At 38.4% G+C, this 24,773-nt stretch overlaps 1 protein-coding gene across 1 annotated transcript in view; it reads right to left on the bottom strand.

The window, feature by feature from the left end:
• LOC114645984 (polypeptide N-acetylgalactosaminyltransferase 18) overlaps positions 1 to 24,773 on the bottom strand; it is a 771,561-nt gene that overhangs the window by 191,353 nt on the left and 555,435 nt on the right. The window contains exons 5-6 of the mRNA XM_028793932.2: positions 9,025 to 9,222; positions 7,306 to 7,420 (exon numbers count right to left, since the gene is read on the bottom strand). Of these exons, the coding sequence (XP_028649765.1) occupies positions 7,306 to 7,420; positions 9,025 to 9,222 (313 nt within the window). The remainder of the gene's footprint in view (positions 1 to 7,305; positions 7,421 to 9,024; positions 9,223 to 24,773) is intronic.

Raw genomic sequence — 24,773 nt, 5'->3', positions numbered from 1 at the left:
ATTTTTACTTTTCTCTCTCTCTCTCTCTCTTGCTCTGACATTCTCTGCTCCTGATGGAGGGGGTGTGAGCAGGGGGGCTGTTCGCACACCTAGCTGATACAGACGCTCGTCTAAAAATGCTGAAAGATTGCCTTCACATTGCTCCCTTCTGTGCAGCTGCTTCGTGAAGCGACATGCTGTACGGTGCTTCGCATACTTAAAAGCTCAAAGGGCACGTATTGATTTTTCATTGTGTGTTTTTCTCTGTCTCTCTCTCTCTCTCTGACATTCTCTGCTCCTGATGGAGGAGGTGTGAGCTGCTGCCTTCCTTGCAACTGCTTTGTGCGGCGGTGCTTCGCATACTTAAAAGCAAAACAGCCCTATTGATTTGTTTGCTTTTCTCTCTCTCTCTGACATTATCTGCTCCTGACGCGCACTGCTTTGAAGAGGAAGATATGTTTGCATTCTTTTAATTATGAGATGGAACTGTCATCTCTGTCTTGTCATGGAGCACAGTTTAAACTTTTGAAAAAGAGACAAATGTTTGTTTGCAGTGTTTGAATAAAGTTCCTGTCTCTCTACAACCTCCTGTGTTTCTGTGCAAATCTGTGACCCAAGCATGACAATATAAAAATAACCATATAAACATATGGTTTCTACTTCGCGGATTTTCACCTTTCGCGGGGGGTTCTGGAACGCAACCCCCGTGATCAAGGAGGGATTACTGTAAAAAGAGGAATAACCTTGGAGGTCAATCATCACCCCGAAAGTGGATAGTAGACTCAGACTCCACCAACTCAGACGCAGCAACTCACAAAACACGGCGTCATTGGATACGATGACAACTCGCAGAGCCACGCCCACCAACTCAGATGCAGCAACTCACAAAACAGGGCGTCATTCGCGTTCGTCTCTGCTACACTCCACATGCACCTCTGACCCACATTGACTTTTCATTATTCTTTTCGGTTACGATGCATGACCGTGTCCACCATCGCAAACTGTTTTACACACCATGGTCTTAGAGTTGGTGGGCGGGTCTCTGTCAGTTGCTCTTGCGAGCGGGCACATGAGCAGGCAGTGTGTATGCTTCAAGAACGAGGATGGATGCAGCAGGACCATCTAAGAAGAGGCATGTTTGTCGCGGATGTGAATCGCTGTATGCAGCGTGTAAAACAGTTTGTTTGTCGCGGATGTGAATCACTGTATGCAGCATGTAAAACAGTTTGCAAGAGGTATCCCATGGTCTTAGAGTTGGTGGGCGGGTCTCTGTGAGTTGCTCTTGCGTCCGGGCACATGACCAGGCAGTGTGTATGCTTCGATGTGAATCGCTGTATGAAGCATGTAAAACAGTTTGCGAGGGGTATCCCATGGTCTTACAGTTGGTGGGAGGGTCTCTGTCAGTTGCTCTTGCGAGCGGGCACATGACCAAGCAGTGTGTATGCTTCGAGTGCGAGGGTGGACATGACAGGACCATCTAAGAAAAATCATGTTTGTTGCAGATGTGAATCACTGTATGCAGCGTGTAAAACAGTTTGTTTGTTACGGATGTGAATCGCTGAATGACCGTACGATGGCGGTCCTCCAATTGTCAGTCATGGACAATTGTATGTTGCCCTCTCCATAGTTTCATCAGTTCATTCACCTACAGTCGTATCCTCAAACCCACCCCATTTGGACAACTGTGTCTTTCAGGAAGTGTTCACCCATCAATACATAATTATGTGGCATATGCTACGCCGTGGGTTGGGTAGTGGATAAATATTTTTTTAAACATGGACTACCTGTCCCCACATGTACTTTAAATTGTTCTACACTATAGCTTTTGACTGCTCAGTATTCTTATTTCTTTGATTTAGAGGACTGGTTTTACGGCCATATCAGAGCTTATTGAGTCCTGTGTTTGATCCTGGGATGGGTAATGCCTGTGTAGAATTTGGACATTCCTACTATGTTTAGGTTATTATTCTTTGTACCAATTCTCATATGAGAGTGTACAGTATGTGAATGTGCCCTGTGATTAACTAGTGCCTTATTCAAGGCTGGTTCCTGTCCTGCTCCCAGTCATACTAGTGTACATCCTGGCCCTCCTGACCGTAACCTGGAATAAACAGGTTTGATAATGGAAGTATATGTCCAGTTAATATACCCATCGAACCCCACAATATTTCTGGCTCTGGAACATCCTCATTGTAAGTTGTTCTCTGATCAGGACCAGGCTATACGAGTGGATAAAACAAATTGCTTATTTTTTCTTTGTTTTTTTTCTACTTTACTCATTATTGAGTGTGAGGATGTTTAAACAACTTCACATATTATCAATGTATTTACCTGACTATATAACAAAGATGGGAAAGAGTTTAACATAGATATAAAGGGATATACTTTTATAGCAAGGATAGACAGAACAGAAAAAGAGGTATGGTTACTGTTTATGTCAAACAGAATTTAAACACAAGTCCCCTTCTGTTAGGTGATGACCTCCATCTTAGTGAGGACATGTGGTTTCACCTTGAAAGCCTTAGGGAATGAGGTCTTATTTTAGGAGTATGTTATAGACTCCTCAATGCAGACATTAATTTCAATGCACATCTTTTTAGTAATACTAAAAAGCCAAGTTTACAAGGGGATATTATAGTCATGGGGGGACTCTACCTGAATATTAACTGGGATAACCTTGCAAATAGCAGAGCACAGGAGTTTTTAGAAGTAATCAGTGACTGTTTTTTAACACAGTATGTTAAAGCATCAATGTGGGGTGAAGCCTGTTGAGATTTAGTATTTTGTAATAATCAGGATAGAACTAAGAATGAAGAAGAGATTGAACTACTGGGGTCAAGTGATCATCTTTATATATAATCTTCATTTGGATCTTGATCTTTGTCCGCGAATTCACTGCCTTGTGTGGTGTTCCTGCTGTGTTCAGTAGAGGGCAGTAGTGATGGAGGAGTAGAGGAAGTGAGGGGGAGGATCGTTGGATGAGGTTGGAGTGTGGTGATTAAAGAGGACTGAACTAAAGGAGACTACGTGCTGTTTGTACTGGCTGAATACACAACACCTTGGTTGTTACTTTTGTTTACAAACACTGTCGATAGCACTCTTTGTGTTTAGATCTGGCGTTGACACCGTGCTTTGTGTTTAGATCTGGTGTCAACACCTGCTTCGTTTGTCGAGACTGTGGTTTTTTGTGTTTCTATCGACCGTCGTTGGCAGCACTTCGTCCAAATCGAATGTTCACCCACTTCTTGGAGTCGGCAGTCAGAGTATATAAGTCGGGCACACTTCTGTGATTTTCCATCAGTCAACGTTTGGAATTCAAGAAAGAAGCATTGGTTCTTCCTTACTCTTTGGATTGCCACAAAGCAACCTGCAAGATTGGAGAAAGGTTGAGAAGAGATCGTGAGAGGAAACGACAGCGTCATGAAAACGAGACAGACTGTGAACGGAGAGAAGCAGAAATGCTCCTCCACCACCACATAATTACTATTCGGACAGTGATTCCAAGTAGGCCGTTCCTTGTTTTGTAATTTTGTTTCCCTTATAAATAATCATAATGCTGTGCGACGAAGGGCCCAGTTCACGACTGGCAGCCGCGTTTAAACAGGGAGCCCTTCACAAGCAACTTTAACACGCGCAACGTAGTTGGGCGCACATGGCCAGTAATATAATACAGTTCTCAGAGTATTAGAAGAGAGCAGATGCAGCAAAGAATATAGGAGGATACACTGGGATATGCTTTTAAGTGTAATGACAGTCCAGGGAGCAGTGGAACAGGTTTAAAAATGCTTTACAGGTACATAAGTAAATTTGTAATTAGTAGGAAATTAAAAAAAACAAAACTGCAGTGGGTTAATTAAAAGTTGAAAAAGAAGTTGCAAAGGAAAAAACAGTTGTATAAGGTGTATAAAGCTAATCACTCCAATGTGAATTGTACAACGTATGAGAACATATGAGGACAACCATTAAGAAGGATATTAGGAAGGCTAAAAGACAGTTGGAAGGGAAAATAGCAGAAAAGGTGCAAGATGACCCAAAGAGATACTTTCAGTATTTTACTAGTAAAAGAACAATCAATGAGGAGACAAAGTACTTCAGAAATAGTAAAGGGGAATAGATACAGACAGTGAAATAGCAGATGCTCTAAATTTGCATTTTTCTGAGGTCTTCACAAGTTAGAAAGTGAATAACCTCCCAGCAGTAACAGGGACTACAAAGGAGGTACTGACTGATTTAGAAACTGCAAAGGGAGAAGTACCATTTAGATTAAATACACTGAAATCAAACTCTACAGGACCACATATTTATCCTCAAGTTCTTAAGGATGCTAGTGAACACATGTACAAACCTTTGATGCATATTTTTAGGAAGTCACTGTGCACTGGGGAAATTCCAAAAGACTGGAAAATGGCAAATATTATCCCATTATATGAAACTATAGGCCAGTAAGCTTAATGTGCATCACATGAAAATGAATGGAAGGAATTGTTAAACATAATAATTAAACGTTAACATTATTCAAAGTTATTGTCTGTTTTTACCTACATTTTTATTACTCTTTAATATTGTTTTTTTGTATCAGTATGCTGCTGCTAGAGTATGTGAATTTCCCATTGGGATTAATAAAGTATCTATCTATCTATCTATCTATCTATCTATCTATCTATCTATCTATCTATCTATCTATCTATCTATCTATCTATCTATCTATCTATCTATCTATCTATCTATCTATCTATCTATCTATCTATCTATCTATCTATCTATCTATCTATCTATTAAGGATAAGATTGAGCAACATATGGCAAGAATCCAAGTAGGGTGGTGCAGTGGTAGCGCTGCTGCCTCACAGTTAGGAGACCCAGGTTCGCTTCCTGGGTCCTCCCTGCGTGGAGTTTGCATGTTCTCCCTGCGTCTGCGTGGGTTTCCTCCCACAGTCCAAAGACATGCAGGTTAGGTGGATTGGCGATTCTAAATTGGCCCATTTGTGTGTGTCCTGTGGTGGGTTGGCACCCTGCCCGGGATTGTTTCCTACCCTGTGTTGGCTGGGATTGGCTCCAACAGACCCCTGTGTTCGGATACAGCGGGTTGGAAAATGGATGGAAGAATACAACTTTTACTGAACACACAGCATGGGTTCATATGAGAGAGGTTATGTTTTACCAACATGCTGGATTTCTATGAGGAAGCAGCAAAATGGTATGATCAAAGTGGAGCTTATGATATTATTTATCTGGACTTTCAGAAAGCATTTGATAAGGTACCACATGAAAGGTTGGGCATCAAACTAATAGAAGTGGGAGTTCAGAGTGTAGTGTGCAGAGAAATGCAAAATTGGCTCAGACACAGGAAGCGGAAGGTGACAGTGTGAGGAACTTTATCAGAACTGGCTGATATTAAGAGTGGTGTCCCAGTCCTAAGGCTGCTGCTATTCATAATATATAAATGATTTAGACAGGAATATAAGTAACAAGCTGGTTAAGTTTGCAGATGATACCAAGCTAAGTGGATAACTGCAATCTGTGGAATCATTACAGAAGGACTTGGACAGCATACAGGCTTGGGCAGATTTGCGGCAGATGAAATTTAATGTCTAATGTTTAATGGAGGTTAGGCTCAAGTTTTATAACTCACTGGTTAGACCTCATCTGGAGTACTGTGTGCAGTTTTGGTATCCAGGCTATAAATAAGACACAGCAGTGCTAGAAAAAGACCAGAGAAAAAAGATTAAAAGAGCTGAGTTTTTTCAGTTTAAGTAAAAGAAGATTAAGAAGAGGCATGATTGAAATGTTAAAAATTATGAAGAAAATTAGTACAGTGGATTGAGACTGTTACTTTAAAATGAGTTTGTCAAGAACATGGGGACAGAGTTGGAAAATTGTTAAAGTTAAATATTGCACAAACATTGCAAAGTTTTTCTTTACACAGCGAACCACAGACACTTGGAATAAGCAAGCAAGTAGTGTGGCAGACAGGAGGACTTTAGGGACTTTTAAAACTCGAGTTTTGTTTTAGAAGAATTAAGTGGATAGGACGGGTGAGCTTTGTTGGCCTGAATGGCCTGTTCTCATCTAGATTGTTTTAATGTTCAAATGTTAAGATACACCACAACAGGTTGAATGAATTCTGATTAGAAAATTATCTCAGCAAAATCCTTCACACAATGCATCTCTCTAGGATCAAGAATGATGAATTATTCAGGACTAAGAAAGAGGAATATTTAAAGACTTTATTTAGATAGCTTTTCCTCTCTTTTATAAAAGCATGAAACAGTCTGTGTGTTCTCTAATAAGACCACTTTTTAGGGTTATTAGTCTGACTTTGCTTTTTCTGCTGTCTTAAGTTTCATATTAATATTACCAAATAATAACACAGTAGAATTATTTTCTTGTTCACAACCCTTAAGTTTTTCTTCCAAAATCCAAGATAAGTTCCACCATTCCAATAAATTCAGCACCAGGACCACTGCCTCCATCTTGCATCACAATATAACCTCTCCTTCAATATTTTACGATGGTGCACTCAGCCATTGTGGTCAGCAACCATAATATATGACGACCTTTACAAAAGGATGCTCATAAGTAGGCCATCTCTTTCTCTCCCAGAAAACAAAATCCCATAAGTAAGCTGTAACAATAACCATATTCATGGCTAAGTTATTATCACTGACTATATCAGACAGAAGTTGGGCTGCACAAATCTTTGGGGTGACACACAAAATGAACCAAAACAAATAAAAATAAATGACAAGAAGTGGTAGCATGTGGCACTTTGCAAGGTTGCCATTATTTTTTAGTAAGCAGTTGAAATATGCAATGGCTACTGAGTCACAAGAAATCCTATTGTAAAAACGTAAAAGAATTGAAATTGTTGTCATATGGGTGGGTGTAAAGTCTTTTACAGGAGAATGACCTGAAATGTATACTTGGGAATGATTTGATTTGTTCAAAGCCACTCACTTGTCTCCTTCTTCCACCCCAGATTTGACAAAATCTAAGACAAAAATCCAAGTGCAGAGATGTAGTCAACCCTAAGTTCACCTCTGAACCCTCTCTTTCTGAACCTCAAGTACTGTATAAAAGACCAAACAACTAAACAGCACAGCTCAAAGGCACTTCATAGTGACTGGAGATGCTAGTTTCAACCACTTCATCATGTTGAATTTCATAGCTTTCAAAGTGTTTATTCCTTTAGGTTCATCCCCTTTTATATGAAGACATCATTGTTGCAGATTTCCTTCAATGTGAACTCAACACATTGTTAAAAAATGTGGAACAATAAACACATATTGCTTTTTTTTCAATGTCTTACTATGGTAAGGTTACTTACCCTGATACCAAGTTCCACATTTTCTCCACCGTAGACCTCCATTCCTTCGTCGAGCAAACCGATCTCTTCAAAATACATTCTGTCCACCACAAAGCACCCGATTAGTGCTGGGCTCCTGCACGGAAAATATGAACAAAAAGTTAAATAAAAAACATTTTACTCAAGCGAGGTAGTGTGGCCAATAAAGTGGGCTTTGAGAAGCCATGAAGCAAATTTCAGAGAAGTGTTGTGTACAGTAATCCCTCCTCCATCGCGGGGGTTGTGTTCCAGAGCCACCCGCGAAATAAGAAAATCCGCGAAGTAGAAACCATATGTTTATATAGTTATTTTCTATATTGTCATGCTTGGGTCACAGATTTGCGCAGAAACACAGGAGGTTGTAGAGAGACAGGAACGTTATTCAAACACTGCAAACAAACATTTGTCTCTTTTTCAAAAGTTTAAACTGTGCTCCATGACAAGACAGAGATGACAGTTCCGTCTCACAATTAAAAGAATGCAAACATATCTTCCTCTTCAAAAGAGTGAGTGTCAGGAGCACAGGCTGTCAGAGAGATAGACAGAAAAACAAACAAATCAATAGGGCTGCTTTTAAGTATGCGAAGCACCGCGGCACAAAGCTGTTGAAGGCGGCAGCTCACACCCCCTCCGTCAGGAGCAGAGAGAGAGAGAGAGAGAGATAGAGAGAGACCGAGTTTGTTTTTCAAGCACAAATCAATACGTGCCCTTCGAGCTTTTAAGTATGCGAAGCACTGTGTAGCATGTCGTTTCAGGAAGCAGCTGCACAAAAGATAGCAACTGAAGATAATCTTTCAGCATTTTTAGACGAGCGTCCGTATCGTCTAGGTGTGCGAACAGCCCCCCTGCTCACACCCCCTACGTCAGGATCTGAGAAACTCAGCGCAAGAGAGACAGAGAAAAGTAAGCTGGGTAGCTTCTCAGCCATCTGCCAATAGCGTCCCTTGTATGAAATCAACTGGGCAAACCAACTGAGGAAGCATGTACCAGAAATTAAAAGACCCATTGTCCGCAGAAACCCGCGAAGCAGCGAAAAATCCGCGATATATATTTAAATATGCTTACATATAAAATCCGCGATGGAGTGAAGCTGCGAAAGGCGAAGCGCAATATAGCGAGGGATTACTGTATATATTTTAAGTCACCAAATCATGGACAACTGCGTTGGGCTGGTGCCCTGCCTGGGGTTTGTTTCCTGCCTTGCGCCCTGTGTTGGCTGGGATTGGCTCTAGCAGACCCCTGTGTCCCTGTAGTTAGGGTATAGCGGGTTGGATAATGGATGGATGGAAATCATGGACAAAAAGACCTGTAAATGTGTGTCCAGTTCAATTAAGGGGTGCTTATTTTGCTATGTGTATCACCTTATAATACTTTGCCAGTGAGTATGGAGAGAGTTACACATGGAGTGAAGCTGAGCTTTTATCTGCTGTTTGGATGGATGTACTTTAGAAGTGTCCTGACTGTCATTTATAGGCAGTATCATTATTATAAGACACTGTATTCATAAAGAACATCTGGGTTGTAATGTAAGGAATTTTCCATTCAGCAATAAATAAAAATATTGCAGATAACCCCCTTATAAATAATTTTCAATTTACTAACATGGGGTCAGTATTTTAAAATTTGTACTCATTTAATATTAGATTTCTTACAAAGTAATGCAAAGATTACAACACCTATTTAAAAAGCAATTAGACTTACCTTATAGGAGCAGTTGTATTTCCAAGGCTCCACCAAGATTTTGGAGGGTTCAAATATCGACACCATAATTCCCAGTCAAATCCTTGGGCAGACAGTGGATATTCCTCGATTTCAAAATTGTCATATTTAATATTGTCAAATGAAGGTGAAATGATTCGAGTTCTGTCCTCTTTGATTCTCAAGAGAATGGGTTCAGCCCTTTTAAGAAAAATAAGAAAGAAGGTAGGTAAAATTGCATAATTTCTATCACATTTGCTCAACTAAAACACAGGAAAGTTAAACCTTCAACTTTTTGTGCATTTCAGTTTCTCCCCTCTTCCATCCTGTCTTTACAGTCTTTTCCATAAGTGTGGGAGAGTGATAAGACGATTAACATTGCTGGCCTTATCCCAATTCCTTTGTCAACTCCTAGACGGACTCATCACAGCTGAGGCACATGATACAATTGTGAAGATTACGTCTAGTCTATTTTAAACTTAATTCTAGTAGATTACTTTCTTAGTGTCTACTTATAATTATGAACTAAATGTAATGAAGAATGGCTAATATACAACACAATTTCAATTGTTTTCTATGAATGAAAATGTAAATTTGGTGTAAATATCAACAAAAATAATACACATAAACAATTTAAATGAAAAAAATGATTATCTTTAGGTTTTAAAAAATTACATACAGCATAGGCTTCATATTCACATAAGATATCCATAGTTTTCAAAAGAAACACCAAAAAAGGGCAGTTTACATGCAATTTGAGAAAACGATGTGTCATAAGAATTTAATAGACAATGGGTCTCACTTATCATTGCTTTCAGAGCAGATGCTAGTGTGTAAAAGTGCATAGAAGATCAATTTTACCCAAATACATCAGCTTTGAAATCTAAACTATCAATTTCACCCATAAAGATACAAGAGCTTAGTGACTAGTCAAGTAAAGAGTTGCAGCATAAATCCAGAAAGTGGAGATTTTTAATAAAAGAAATCATTGGTGAATATAGGTATTCAGTAAAAGTATTTGCCATTAATGATAATGGCTCATGCTTATTAAACATTCTTCATAAATGCCAAATATGTTCTGAGGGTTTTCAGGTAAGGAGGACTGAAGGTTTGAACTAAGCTTGCCATACGCACTACTCATGGCAACTTTTTGTGTATTGATTAGCACACGTAAGTAAGAATTTCATTGTGCTCTGTAAACGTGGCAAGAAAGCCTTTAAAACCCTTTATGAAAAAAACGTATTAAATACTAGACATCGTATGTACTTTATTCTGTTACCAGTAGGGGGAATTCTAGAGAACACCATTGGAACCAAAAATGAGCCAATAAGGTGAAAGTGTGAAAATACAAGCTACATACAACATAACTTTCATTTGCATTTGTGGACTTTATGAACTGTTTTGAAAAAAATTACTTTTAAATTTTTAAAGTTTAAATTTTTGTTTACTAACTATACTAAAGTCAGCGATGCCACATGTGACTCTGCTGTCCTTTCGGTAAAGTTTCTTGAGACTTTGCTTTGCTGTTAGAAGTGGCTATCTGATTTGATAAAGAAGAAAATATATACAGTGGAACCCGAAGTAATTTCCCCCATAGGATTGTATGTAAATACAATTAATCCGTTCCAGAGCGTACAAACTGTATGTAAATATATTTTTTTGAAGATTTTTAAGCACAAAAATAGTTAATCATGCCATAGAATGCATATCGTAATAGTAAACTAAATGTAAAAGCATTGAATAACACTGAGAAAACCTTGAACAGAGAAAAGTAACATTGCAAGAATTCACGCTATAGCCTTACAAACCACTCACTGTAAACACTTTTTTTTTAATGAGTTTTAAGCACAGGGAAAAACATGAACATTTGAAAAATCCGTAATTTAGTAAACAACCAAGAAAAGTAACATTGCAACAATGCATGCTACAAACCGATCGCTGTAAACAGAAATGAAGTGGAGGTTAAAATCCAAGTCTTCATTAAATACGAGATTAAAACAATGCTGGAATCAGTCTCTTTAAAAACAAGCCCGGTGCATTCTTTAACTGCCTTCTCGGCCAGCCCTCTCTCTCTCTCTCTCTCTCTCTCGCTCTCTCTCTCTCGCTGCACTGGGAATGCACAGGGAGAGACTGAACACGTGCGGAAATCATCGGCGCGTACGAACCGGAAGGGAAAGTGGCTTGTTCGGCACCGAGTGTGTGGTTGTCAACAGATGCAAAAGTTTGGCGAACTTTTTTGGTCATAACCCAATTTGTACGTGGTCCGAGACGTTTGTGACCCGAGGTTCCACTGTATGCTGAAATAGCCTCTTTCAAGGTAAATTTGAAACAATTAATGAATCAAGAGTTTAGGTTAGACCAAATGTCTCTCTTTTTCAAAATAGATGATTTGAAAATTAACAAGTGCTTTGAAATTTCAATTTTGTCTATGTGAGATATCACAATGAAAACTGAACTTTCCCAACAAATTTCCTTGAAGAACAAGAGTGTCAAAGTGAAGAATATCAATTAACTGGGAGCTAAGTTGTATCACATGGATATACAAACAGACATGCCATTGAACCTAAAAAAGGAATTTATTACAGGGGTCAGAGTAAGAAAACACAAACAATACTAAAACTAACAATGGACTCAGCTCTTTAAGGCTTATCAGACTAGGACTTGAACTCTAACTGTGTTGTGGAGTGCCCAGAACACTTATTCAATACTCTAGTGTCTTTAAACAAACTCCTTTTTCTTCTCCCCATCCGGCTTCTTTTCCTTCTATCAGCTGAACCCTTCTCCATCTTACTCCTGACCCCAAGTTCACCCAATTGTTGGTTAAAATGGACTTTTAAGCCAAAGCTTATGCCTGTAAATCTTTTCTAAAGTAAAGAATGGCCTTGGGAATCCTTGGGATGCCAGCCTTTTCTTAATGACAGAAGCCATTTACCAGACACATGCTTACAATGGGGTTATTAGCTTATAACCTATTAGCTTTAGAAACAATTGAACTATATCCTATGGTTCCCCATTGTCCATACCTACTTATGTCCCAGGAGCTGCTAACCTCTTGACATTCTACATTACATTACCGCATCTCTTGTTGGAGATCTTGAGTCACTGATACTCTTACTAGTGCTAGCATACTGTAACTACCACCAGAACCTCTTACAGTTTGACTCCTGTCCTGGATTATAGCAGTGACATCACAAAGAGAGCTCCTGCTGGATCCTTCTTTATAATATGCAAATAAAGCTCAAGGTCAGAATTGTTCTAGCATAGAAAATTTCCCTCCCGCATTGCAGAGCTTCAGTTTATGCTTCCCTCCTCTTCTTCTTCGTCAAGTTTCCATTCTTACTGTTTTCTGTCCTCATTTACCATTTATGCAGCAGTGTTTCATGGAAATTGATTAGTGTATGCATACACTTTAGTAGGTTTTAGGCTTTCTCAATATACATTTGTGGTTAAATTCAAATTTGTACACATTCAACATGGGCAAATCCAATGTTTACTTTTGTACATGCAGGTCTTGGGTCAGGAAAACAATTAAAATAGGAAGAAATGTTTGATTAATGAAGTCCAATGTGTACAGTGCATTTGAACCTTTTGTAAAATTATTTTAGGTCATATTCCATACCTGTATAAAGTTTGGAGCTTCAACAATAAACTTAGTTTTCTAAATATTTAAATAGCTTCAAGAGGTCTTTTACTTAACCAGTTGCCATAGATAATGAAGAGAAGGGTGTATTTAAAAGAACAAAAAAGGGTACAGTAATTGCCTTTAGAGGTGTGCACAAAGGGTCTGGTGGACATGCCATAATGCCAGTGTGGGCTGAAACAGCTTAGCACCAAGCATCCAGTACTGGAACAAAGCAGCAGCCTGGCTTCAGGTGGTTTTCCATTACATCTACATTAATCATATCAAATATAAAACATTAAGGTAGTAAGTGTTCTCTTTGCCTGCGGTGGGTTGGCACCCTGCCCAGGATTGGTTCCTGCCTAGTGCCCTGTGTTGGCTGGGATTGGCTCCAGCAGACCCCCGTGACCCTGTAGTTAGGATTCAGTGGGTTGGAAAATGGATGGGATGGATGGATGGATGGGTGTTCTCTTTGCTACTTGATGAGCTTGAAATCTAACTGTTTTCTAAACACAGCCCGATGCTACACAAGATGCCTGTTTCTTTCATCTTCTTTGATATTCACTTATATAAAAAAAGATTTTCCAAGTCCTATTTGTAATGAGTGTTTTTTGTCTTATGCCCAGTGCATTTGTTACCTCATTTTGCATTGCTTATTGTATAAAACAATAAAGGGTTAAAAAAAATTTCAAGTAGCATAAGGAAACAGGCAGGACAGTAATCAATGACCCCAATGTTACTGTGGCTTTACTAAGGCCCATGCTGGCACTAGTTCCGCATATAAAACAGAAACTAACTGTAATGAGAAACTTCACGGCTTGTTCAAGGGAACCTTTGGAAAATATGTAAAGGAACCAAAATGAGAGCTGTCTTAGCCAAGTTCTGCCTGCCTTCTGGTTGTTAGTGTTAAAGCAGCAGTGACTGCTGATTTAAACTGCCAAGAGATATAAAAATGGCAGGCCAAATTAGGCAGCAAAAAAACATTCAGAAGATGGAACATGAAATAACCATGCCAAGGTCAAAACCAGTAAAACATCCTATCGTTCATCAGAAACAGAACGTTAACCAAAAAATCATAGTCAGAAAACACAGTTTCCAGATTGTTTTGCTTCAACCAAAAACATGAAACATTTAGAAAGTTAAGTAAGAATTTGGAAACCTGGACAATGGTCACTATATACTGCCAGCTTACAAATCAATGCATCAGCCTCCTGAGGTGACCTTTGTAAACCACTCCCTGCAACTGTGCAACAGGAGCATAAAACACCAGCACCTGCAATAAAATCTAAATTACATGGCAGCAATGCCCTAAACAAATATTTAAATTAATAATCATTATAACAATGCCTAATAAGTACGAAAATCAAAAAAATAGAATCCTTAAGTTCAAAAACATACATTTTGGTCCTGCCCTTACACAAGACACATTTCTGAAAGCAGAATGAAGTAAATTTTCATAGTCACAAGTTTCATAACAGTGGCTGAATAGCATAGTGGCTTAACTGGTTGTTCTGGCAGGCAGTGTGGTGTAGTGGTTAAAGCTTTGGACATCCAATCCTGTGGTTGTGGGTTCAAGTCCTGCTACTGACACTGTGTGACCATGAACAAGTCTCTTCAACTGCCTGTGCTCAAACTGGAAATACAAAATAAATGTACCAAATTCTATCTCTCAAATGTTGCAGGTTGCCTTGGTTAAAGACATCAGCTGAGTAAGAACAACAATTTTCCCATGAAACATTTTTGACAGGAAATTGTCTTGATGTTACAGCCATAGTGCAATAATACCATAGCAAAATCAGAACATGGCACAATGTGCATTACCACCATAATTCTATGGGAAAATAATAAGTGAACAATAACAAGTATAAAAAATATTTATTGATAATTACTCGAATTATTCAATTTTACAAGAAGCATTGAGATACAATGCAAATCTGCAGGTTTATCGATCTTGTGGTTGGACGTCTTGACTGGTTTTGAGATGACAATGCTGAAATGAAAGTTACACCGAAGAATGAGACTTTTGATTATACTGCGGGCTCATTTCCTAGCATGAAATAAGTAGAAGATTTCAATATATTCTCATTTTCGTATTACATTTTTTTTTCTGCTACCCACTGAAACTGTTGTACTTTGTGTTTTGGAAAAAACTGAGGTATTAAAGGTTACACTTTTATGGAGGGTATTAGAATGTAGACCTGCAAAATACATCTGGTGAAGAACTTTCCCACATTAATTCAGTATTGATAGATAGATAGATAGATAGATAGATAGATAGATAGATAGATAGATAGATAGATAGATAGATAGATAGATAGATAGATAGATGTATTTATCCCCAGGGGGAAATTTGACTTTAAATAAATAATAGTATTATACTATGACAAACAACAAACTCCTTTCAAATATATGCCAGAATTACTAAAAAGAATGAAAACTAAAAAGTGAGAAAAAGGTGTCAGTGAGGCATTATGCAGACGTATTGCTGTTGGTACAAAGGAGCCCTAGCAGCATTTCTTGACGCAATTCTGCTGAATAATTTATTGCTTGAAAGTGCTCAGTGTTAGTGTGTCAGAGAGAGGATGTGCAGCTTTGTTTATAATGGCACTGTAAAAGGTGCTATATAGCGCCCGACCCGGCACAGACTCACGCAGAGGCACGTACTTCAATAAAATGCACTTTTTATTTCTCTTCAGCCGTGGGGCACGCCTTCCCCGTGTCCCACAGGCCCAACACAGTCCCAAAAGCACTTCAAATACAACAAACCACACTTCTCTCCACCTCAGCACCACCACTCCTCCTCAGGCTTAGTCCTCTTCCTCCCGACTCTGGCTCTCTCGAGTGGTGGAAGCTGGCCTTTTTATACCCCACCCGGATGTAGTCCAGGTGCTTGGTCACCTGGGCCTAATTGCATTTCCGGGTGGGGCTGAGGAATTGACCAGCCGGGCTGGTAAGTCCACGCAGCTCCCCCTGGCGGCCATCCAAGCCCCCAACCAGGCTCTGGAGGACTCCATGTCCCATGGAGCCTTGCGCCAGGTTGGGGAATCATCGTCCACCAGGGAGGCTGCCACCAAGCGTCCCGGGGGAGGTACTGAGCTGCCCATGGTGGCTCCCCCGGAATAGATGCAGCAGGGGCGTCCCTGCCGGGCATGGGACCCGGCTGTCCTTCACAGCACTCAATTCTGTTTTCATTCTCTCCTTTATTATGACCTCCAGGGGTTCCAGAGTGTGTCCCACAGTTCAGCCTACCCTTTCAATTACTTTGTTGATTCTGTGAGACTCTTTTGAAGTAATGTTACATTTAGTGTTGAAGCTGCTTTTGGGCAGTAAATGTCTGTGGCATGCAGAAGGAAATTTGAGCCCATGGAGTGAACAGTTCACAGCCATTGACTGATCTAGGATGGGATCCCAATTCCTCAGAGATGTGAGGCAGCATAACTAACCACTGTGCCTCATTTGAAATAGTAAAAATCTAATCACTGATGTTCCTCAAACATAACAATAATTATCCATATTTGGTATGTATTGAAACTCTTGATATCCATGTTTTGTTGTGGAAAAAACGTTCCTCTATTTTCAAAGGAGTCATTCACTTCATGAGAAAACAGTATGATTCTTTTTTGCACGCAGATATGCACAAATGTCTTGGAGTGAGCAATCAATTAAACAATTCATTCCCTTTTATACTTTTCTATTACCATTACTTTATAGAATACACCACATCATCTGACTCTTAGTATGCAGAATTCTGTCATCTTAACCAATCAACAACAGTCATCAGTAACTTCATATACATGTCGATTCTTCCATTATTCTAAACATCGCCTCATTAATAAGGATGTCCAATGTTTTCCCATTTATCTTATCACCACTTCACAACAGGTGTGTCTGGGCTTTTCACTAGTTTGTCCTCACCTTTTAAGGGGGTGTTCATTACTCATTTATTTCACTTTAACCTGAGTAGTTACAATGGTGGCTCATCTAAGATGGGGCAAACCTCACGTGTTCAAGCTCTTTAGTTACCGTCATTCCTTTTCATTATGTTTTAATTAGTTCATTATCACAACTTTATACAGTATAAGCATATATTTGTAATAATTTGTAAAGATCATATATTAAATAAAAATTCCATAGTTTTAGGATTTTAGTAATACTGGTTAGACCAATGGTCCAAGGCACTTAATAAATACATTTTAACTAAAGCTAAAATTAGAAGTGAGCGGCATACTTTTTCATTGTACTATCAGCCATTAGTCTGGATCTGCCCTTGGTATAGGGGAGTTCCCAGGGAGTCTCCCATGTGTGTGGAAAACAACTGTAGGATGGAGAAAAGCCACTTCACAAAACAATGCAGTGCACAACTACCATCTGAATAAGCATTATGCACAGAAAATATTACATACACACATTGAATGAGTAACCATTTTCCTCAAACTAATGCGAAAATGATTGAAATACTGTGAAATACTGATTCTTGTATATTGCTGTTTATACAAACAGCTGTAAGCAATAGCTTGGAAATGGAGATGGACTTTGTAGCAGTGTGTGATAGCATTCCTGTAATCTAGACTAGCTAGCCAAGTTCAAAGAAGAAAATTCAAAAGCACTGACACGGCTAGTGGTCTGTCAGAGCGATATAAGCAGGGAGTATGAGTCTTTGAAACTTGCTGGCACACAATTTCAGATTGGTGATTTAGATGCTTCAACACAGAACTGTTTCCTCATGTGGTTACATTTTTATTTTTAGCATATGGGAAACAGGATTTTTCTAGTATTTTTTGAGTCTTTTTGTCTCTAGTCTGGCCCGAGGCTCAGCTGAAAGGATTAAAGAACTGCTGTGAATATTGTGAAATCCTTTTCAATTCCTTGTTGAAGTACAAGAATCTGGTTTGGTATTTTTAGACTGCTGCATTGTTCCTGATGTTCTACATAAAATAAAGTAATTCATAAATAATTTAGACAAAGAAATGGAGTGTGTATGCATGTGTGTTTACTTTGAAGAAATTACACCAGAATAACCCTGAAACAATAAAGGCTTAACCGTGGCATAAAGTTATTTGGCAGATGAAACCCTGTATAATTTATAAAACAAACAACACAGGCTACTCTGGCTACGCTTTTAGGTCAATATCAGATGTGTCTTTCTCTAAAGAAACAAAAGAGGCACCTGAGAAATCCATCAATTTTACATGGAGTGGTTCAGAATTGATTCTGAAAGCTATGCCATCTTTGTAACCCTATAGTTGCCAATGTTATTTTGTATTTTCATCATATATATTTAGTGTATAGTGTAAAGCTTTCAAATGATCTATATCTGGAAGGAGTAACGTCAGTTTGGAAAGTCAGATTCTTGAATGAGATTTGAATAAGTTGTGTGTATACCCTTCTTAAGTAAGGTCAATTTTCACTCAGCTTGCTCTCTGTCACATTGAAGGGTCTTATGTCAGAAAGTGTCAGTCTGCATAGTTCATTGTTGTCTGTACCCCCAAAACAAGCATCATCATTCTTGGACTTTTTAATTTATAACTGTTGTGTAATAATAATTCTACCTTAATGCTGTCTCCACTTCAATTTTCCCATGTCATTTGATTTTCACCAACCCTCTTCATCAGTTTCTCCATATCTAAAGTAATAAATGTCTCTTTCTTTAGCATTTACTTACTAAACTCCACACTACTGACCAGACCATTACCTTTTACAGAATTTCATTGAGACTAATTATTTCCTTCCTTCTCTAAAACCTTTTTTTATTGCTACTTTTTCTCTTTCTCTGTAAAATCTATTTTTCCTCTAATCAGGCATTGTAAGTCGGTGGCACCATGGTGCACAGGTTACTGTTCTTGCTTCACATCTCCAAAGTCCTAGGCATGAATTCCATGCTCATTCTCAATTTTTGTGGAGTTTACCACCACCTCCATGTCTTTTTCTTTGGGCACTTATGTTTTCTTTTCACACTGTGAAGACAAATGGATGTTGACTCTAAGTTGTGCTGCCCTGTGATTTCCTTCTTATTGTATGTGCACAACAGCAAAGACTAGAAGCACCCAAAAAGTTGCAATCATCACATAAACATTCCCAAATAATTATGAATAGATTTAGAATCATTAATATTATTGACAGAACCATAAGGTTAAATAATCAGAAACCAAATATAATGATACCGTATATACTCGCCCATAAGTTGGGACTTGATTTTATCGTATAATTTCCAATATTTTATAATGTCGGTCGTATAAGTCGAATACAGAAAACTCATGCTATTGGTCCAAGAGATTATGATATGCTAACGCCCACCTGAGAGAGTAACCATGGAGCACACTGCCTTTTTTTTCTTTGTATTGTGCCTATGTGACCACACGGTAATACCCAAACTATTTGGAAGCGACGTTTGCACTGTTTTCAGTTTTTTGTGTATCTCACATCCTCATACACCTTTATTGTAAGAGTATCCTTTATCTATGATGGAGCGTTCGATCAGAAGAAAATATGAAGCTGGTTTTAAATTAAAAGTCATTGACGTGGCGAAAGAAATTGGTAACTGCACTGCTGCAACAAAATTCTGAGCATCTGACAAACTGATGCGATATTAGAGGAAGCAAAAAAATTAAGTGTCATGTTTTTGAACGGGCTTATAAGTCAGGGTCTGATTTCATGATCGATTTTTTGGGTTTCAAGGCTCGACTTATACGTGAGTATATACAGTAAATGGAAGGGCTAAAAGAAAAGACACAATTAAAAGAATGAAAAAACAAACACTAAATAATTAATTCAAACTAAGGGGTCTGACAACATCTGCAAATCTAAATCTCTATAAATCACTAATTAATTCAAGGCAGGAAATAATTGCAACATCCAAATGAAATGCATAAACTGTTAGTGAAAAATCAAAAAATTATGCAAAAAGCCAAAAAGCCAGAGCAGTAAATCTAAAAAGGTAAAAAAGCTAAAAAGGAAGGGAAGCTGCAATGGCAGAAAAAATGAAATGCAACAATGAGAAAGTAATAATAATAATAATAATAATTCTTTGCATTTATATAGTGAAGCTTGAGCTGGCCCATATTTGGCAGGGCACCTTAGGAAGCAACAATAATTGTAAGCCATGCATCCTTGGGCTCACATCTTAACTGAAAGAAAGGAAAGCAATTAACAAAAAGAAATAAAGGCTGTATTTACATTAAGACTTTGATATGACCAGATTCCAATTTTTCCACATATCTGGCAAAGATTGGATTTTGCTGTTAAAACCAAAACCTACATGCTTTCCGATTTGTTGAGATTGGACATGGGTACTTTTTGCATGTGGTACTAAGTTGTGCTTCAGCAAATGGCCAGTGGTACAGTGAAGAAAAACAATTTCTAATACATTTGTGTGCTGCACTGACTCACCATGTTTATAAAATGATTTCTACTTCTAAAATGTAGAAAACAGAAGCACATCAGCAGAAAAAAAAACATTTCCATGTTTATGTATTACCTGAGACAAGACGCCTCACGCCTGGACAAACTGGTGAGGAAGGCAGGCTCTATTGTTGGCATGGAGCTGGACAGTTTAACATCTGTGGCAGAGCGAAGGGCGCTCAGCAGGCTCCTATCAATTATGGAGAATCCACTGCATCCACTAAATAATGTCATCTCCAGACAGAAGAGCAGCTTCAGCGACAGACTGCTGTCACTGTCCTGCTCCACAGACAGATTGAGGAGATCGTTCCTCCCCCAAACTATGCGACTCTTTAATTCCACCAGGGGGGGTAAACGTTAAAATTTAACATTATACATAGTTATTGTCTGTTTTTTTCACCTGTATTATTATCATTCTTTAATTTAATATTATTTATTGTATCAGTATGCTGCTGCTGAAGAATGTGAATTTCCCATTGGGATTAATAAAGTATCTATCTATCTATCTATCTATCTATCTATCTATCTATCTATCTATCTATCTATCTATCTATCTATCTATCTATCTATCTATCTATCTATCTATCTATCTATCTATCTATCTATCTATCTATCTATCTATCTATCTATCTATCTATCTATCTATGTGATTTACCAAAGCTTCAGAGTACAGTAATCCCTCCTCGATGTCGGGGGTTGCGTTCCAGAACCCCCCGCGAAAGGTGAAAATCCACAAAGTAGAAACCATATGTTTATATGGTTATTTTTATATTGTCATGCTTGGTTCACAGATTTGCACAGAAACACAGGAGATTGTAGAGAGACAGGAACTTTATTCAAACACTGCAAACAAACATTTGTCTCTTTATCAAAAGTTTAAACTGTGCTCCATGACAAGACAGAGATGACAGTTCCATCTCACAATTAAAAGAATGCAAACATATCTTCCTCTTCAAAGGAGTGCGCTTCAGGAGCAGAGAATGTCAGAGAGAGAGAGAAAAAAGCAAACAATTAAAAATCAATAGGGCTGTTTGGCTTTTAAGTATGCGAAGCACCGCCGTATAAAGCAGCTGCAAGAAAGAGAGCAATGTGAAGGTAGTCTTTCAGCATTTTTTAGAGGAGCGTCCGTATCCTCTAGGCCAGTGTGCGAACAGCCCTCTGCTCACACCCCCTCCGTCAGGAGCAGAGAATTTCAGAGAGAGTGAGAGAGAAAAACAAACAATCAAAAATCAATACGTGCCCTTCGAGCTTTGAAGTATGCGAAGCACCGTGTGGGAAGCATGTCGCTTGACAAAGCCGGAAGGGAGCAATGTGAAGATAATCTTTCAGCATTTTTAGACGAGCGTCCGTATCGTCTAGTGGTGCGAACAGCCCCCCTGCTCACACCCCCTCTGTCAGGAGCAGAGAATGTCAGAACAAGAGAGAGAGAGAGAGAGAAAAGCAAACAATCAAAAATCAATACGTGCTGTTTGATCTTTTAAGTATGCAAAGCACCGTGCAGGAAGCATATCGCTTGACAAAGCAGCCACATGTAAGCCCAGCAATGATGGCAGCAATGTGAAGCAGCTGTATCCTCTAGGGGTGTGAACAGCCCCCGTGCTCACAATAAATTTGAGGAGTTTTATTTAATACGTAATACGCGCTCTGGTTGGGTAGCTTCTCAGCCATCTGCCAATAGCGTCCCTTGTATGAAATGAACTGGGCAAACCAACTGAGGAAGCGTGTACCAGAAATTAAAAGACCTATTGTCCACAGAAATCCGTGAACCAGCAAAAAATCCGTGATATATATTTAAATATGCTTACATATAAAATCCACGATAGAGTGAAGCTGCGAAAGTCGATGTGCGATATAGCGAGGGATTACTGTTAAGCAAAATATAAAAGACGCCAAACTCAAAATGTCAAAATGAGGCCTTGTCTTCTAAAATTTAGGCTCAGGCTTCTCTGAGGCCTAGTATCCCAGATAGGTTGTTCCCCAAACCATAATACAGTAAAATCGGAAAATCAAGACTCAAAATAGTCCTTCATAACCTTCAAACAATATTAAAAAGGGAAGAGAGGAAATGGTAAAAAAAAACTCTGATCGAAAAATAATTCAACCAAGAAAATGTAATACCAAAACTTATTTTAAAAATTCTAAATGAAAGGCAAAAGAGCATTCCTAAAAGACAACCTATAGTAAACAAAACCCATGTAAGAACCGATAACCAAAATCAACAAAATAGGGCCAGAAAGACTGAAAAATCAATAAATCAAAATACTAACACACACAATGTTCACAATACAAAACTCAAAACCGTTATGGAGTACCTGACCATCTGCCTAGAATACATAGGCAGATATCTCAGCTGGTACACCAAGCTGATCCTACCCCTGCTGCTCTACATAAAGGAGGACACGGCACATAACAGAAAACACTAATATATAAGTGATCATCAAACATTAATATTAAACAATTATTAATCAAAATATCCAAACCATAAATTCCAAAAAAGATCAAAAATATAATATACAAAATGTTTAATAGAGAACAAATATATAAAATATATATACTTGTGTGTACATTCTACATACTCTAAGCTGAATAACACATCGCATAATGTACACGTCATAGACATCAGATCAGATTTCGTCATCAACACCAATTCGAGCATCAAAACCTGATTTTAGAGAGGATAAACAAAAAGCCTGGAGCAGAAATCCAGCTCAACTACAACAACCCCATCCAGAGTTACTTAACGTTTTTACTGATGCAGTCAGTGATGCTTAAATTCACTTAAGTAGGTTTGGTAACAAATAAATGTAAGTGTCATACTGTATCTCCTTGGTTTATGTTATATTTGTGTCATATTCTATTGTTCCCAACCACTTTGTTAATCCTGTTATCTTAGGTTACTGGATACTGATAGTCATACCATAATCTTTAAATACATGCACTATCTTATCTATGATCTTCTGCTTGAAGTTTTGGAGGCTACCCAGGATTAGAGGCAATCAATAAATAATTGACTGAGTTGTAGATCGAAGAGTTTATTAACACTCAACTGGCTTTCCTAGGGTTAGTCCATGTCCATTTTCCCACCTTTATTATGACTGAATCCCATTCACAGGAAAGGATGTTACTGTAATAGACTCCTCCATTTTCCTTTTAGCACCCTCTTCCCAATAAGCCAAAGTAACATCATATATAGGAAACCCTCTAATATAGTGCCATTACACACATAAGGAAGCTCCTCTTCAGTGTTGTCATATTTTAAGCAAGGTCTCTAAAGTCACAGATCCTTCAGATCAGCATTGTAGTAGAAATACCTTGTTTTTTTGGAGTACCTTTCTGAATTTTCTGGTTTGTGATTTTCTTATCTGCTTTGTGGATTTTGACATTTCATTTGTGGATTAGATTTTGTTCCTTGGGTTGCCTTTGAGGCAAGGCCTTTTTTGTCATTTCTTCTTATCTTCAAAAGAACCAGTGTTTTTACACCTTTTCCTCACCCTCTTTTGTTAATATTTAATTCTGAACATTGCTAAGGATTCTTTGTTTTTTTTCCTGTTGTTCGTGTGTAGGCTGACACCTATTTAACTCTTTTAGGGAGAAGCCATTTTAAACACTAGGTCCATGAACCTATCTCTTAGATTTTGTGAGGCTCGACCTCATTTTGGTGTTTGCTGGCAGGATTTCATGGCAAGTATGAGATATATTGAGATTGCATTCAAAATAGACTTCTCTCTTCTTTAATTCTCTTGAAAAATTCTGGTTTACCTTTACTTTGAGAATGTAACTAAAACAGCGTTTACCTTTGATAACCCTAAATTACAAATCCAATTATTTTTCCTATGTTACATATATCCATCCATCATCCAACCCGCTATATCCTAACACAGGGTCACGAGGGTCTGCTGGAGCCAATCCCAGCCAAAACAGGGCGAAAGGCAGGAATAAATCCCGGGCAAGGCGCCAGCCCACTGCAGGGCACAAGCCCACCGCAGGGCACACACACACGCACACACACATCAAGCACACACTAGGAACAATTTAGGATCGCCAATGCAACTAACTAGCTTGTTTGCTGTGCCTGTGTGTATTAAAGTGGTAGCTCCCATTTGAATAAAGACCCTTATATGCCTATTTTGATTAAAATAAAGTTGGTTTTCCTGATGTCTGTTGATGCATCTTCTCTCGTCACAGTGTAAAGGTATATGGGTAGGAATGAAGGATCGAGTGACGTATATTTTAAGGCAGAGTGTATTATTTCCCAAATACAGTTAATTGGCTGTAGATGTACGGATGGATGGATGTACATGTACAAGCATTATAAGTATGTACAGGGTAAGTATTTCATGGTTATGTAGTTTCCTGGCAGTAATTCACATTAGTAAATTGTAGTTTGTGTACAAAGAAGAACACAATCTATGAACAAGTAGAAGAGATTTGAACTATGCAAACCACATGTCTCCGCTACTGTCACACAAACCTCTGATGATGTGACTGTAACAAATACATTCAATTTCAAGTTTAGGTGATTTTAGATTAGATAGGATTAAACTAGTTATGCTTTACTAATTTCCCAAGAGGAAATTCAAATGAATACCAGAGCAAAATAAAAAACTAATATCAACTCTAAGTACAATATAAGACAATAGAATAAAAACATATAATACAATAAATATTATGTTAAAATAGCTGTAGTAAATTGAAGTTTGTACTATTTTTTTCTTTGTCATCTGGCTGGAGTGAA

Source organism: Erpetoichthys calabaricus, chromosome 2 (assembly GCF_900747795.2).
Source record: "Erpetoichthys calabaricus chromosome 2, fErpCal1.3, whole genome shotgun sequence".
NCBI classification, from domain to species: domain Eukaryota; kingdom Metazoa; phylum Chordata; class Cladistia; order Polypteriformes; family Polypteridae; genus Erpetoichthys; species Erpetoichthys calabaricus.
The sequence above is the reverse complement of the archived record's forward strand: the minus strand, read 5'-3'. Positions and strand labels throughout refer to the sequence as shown.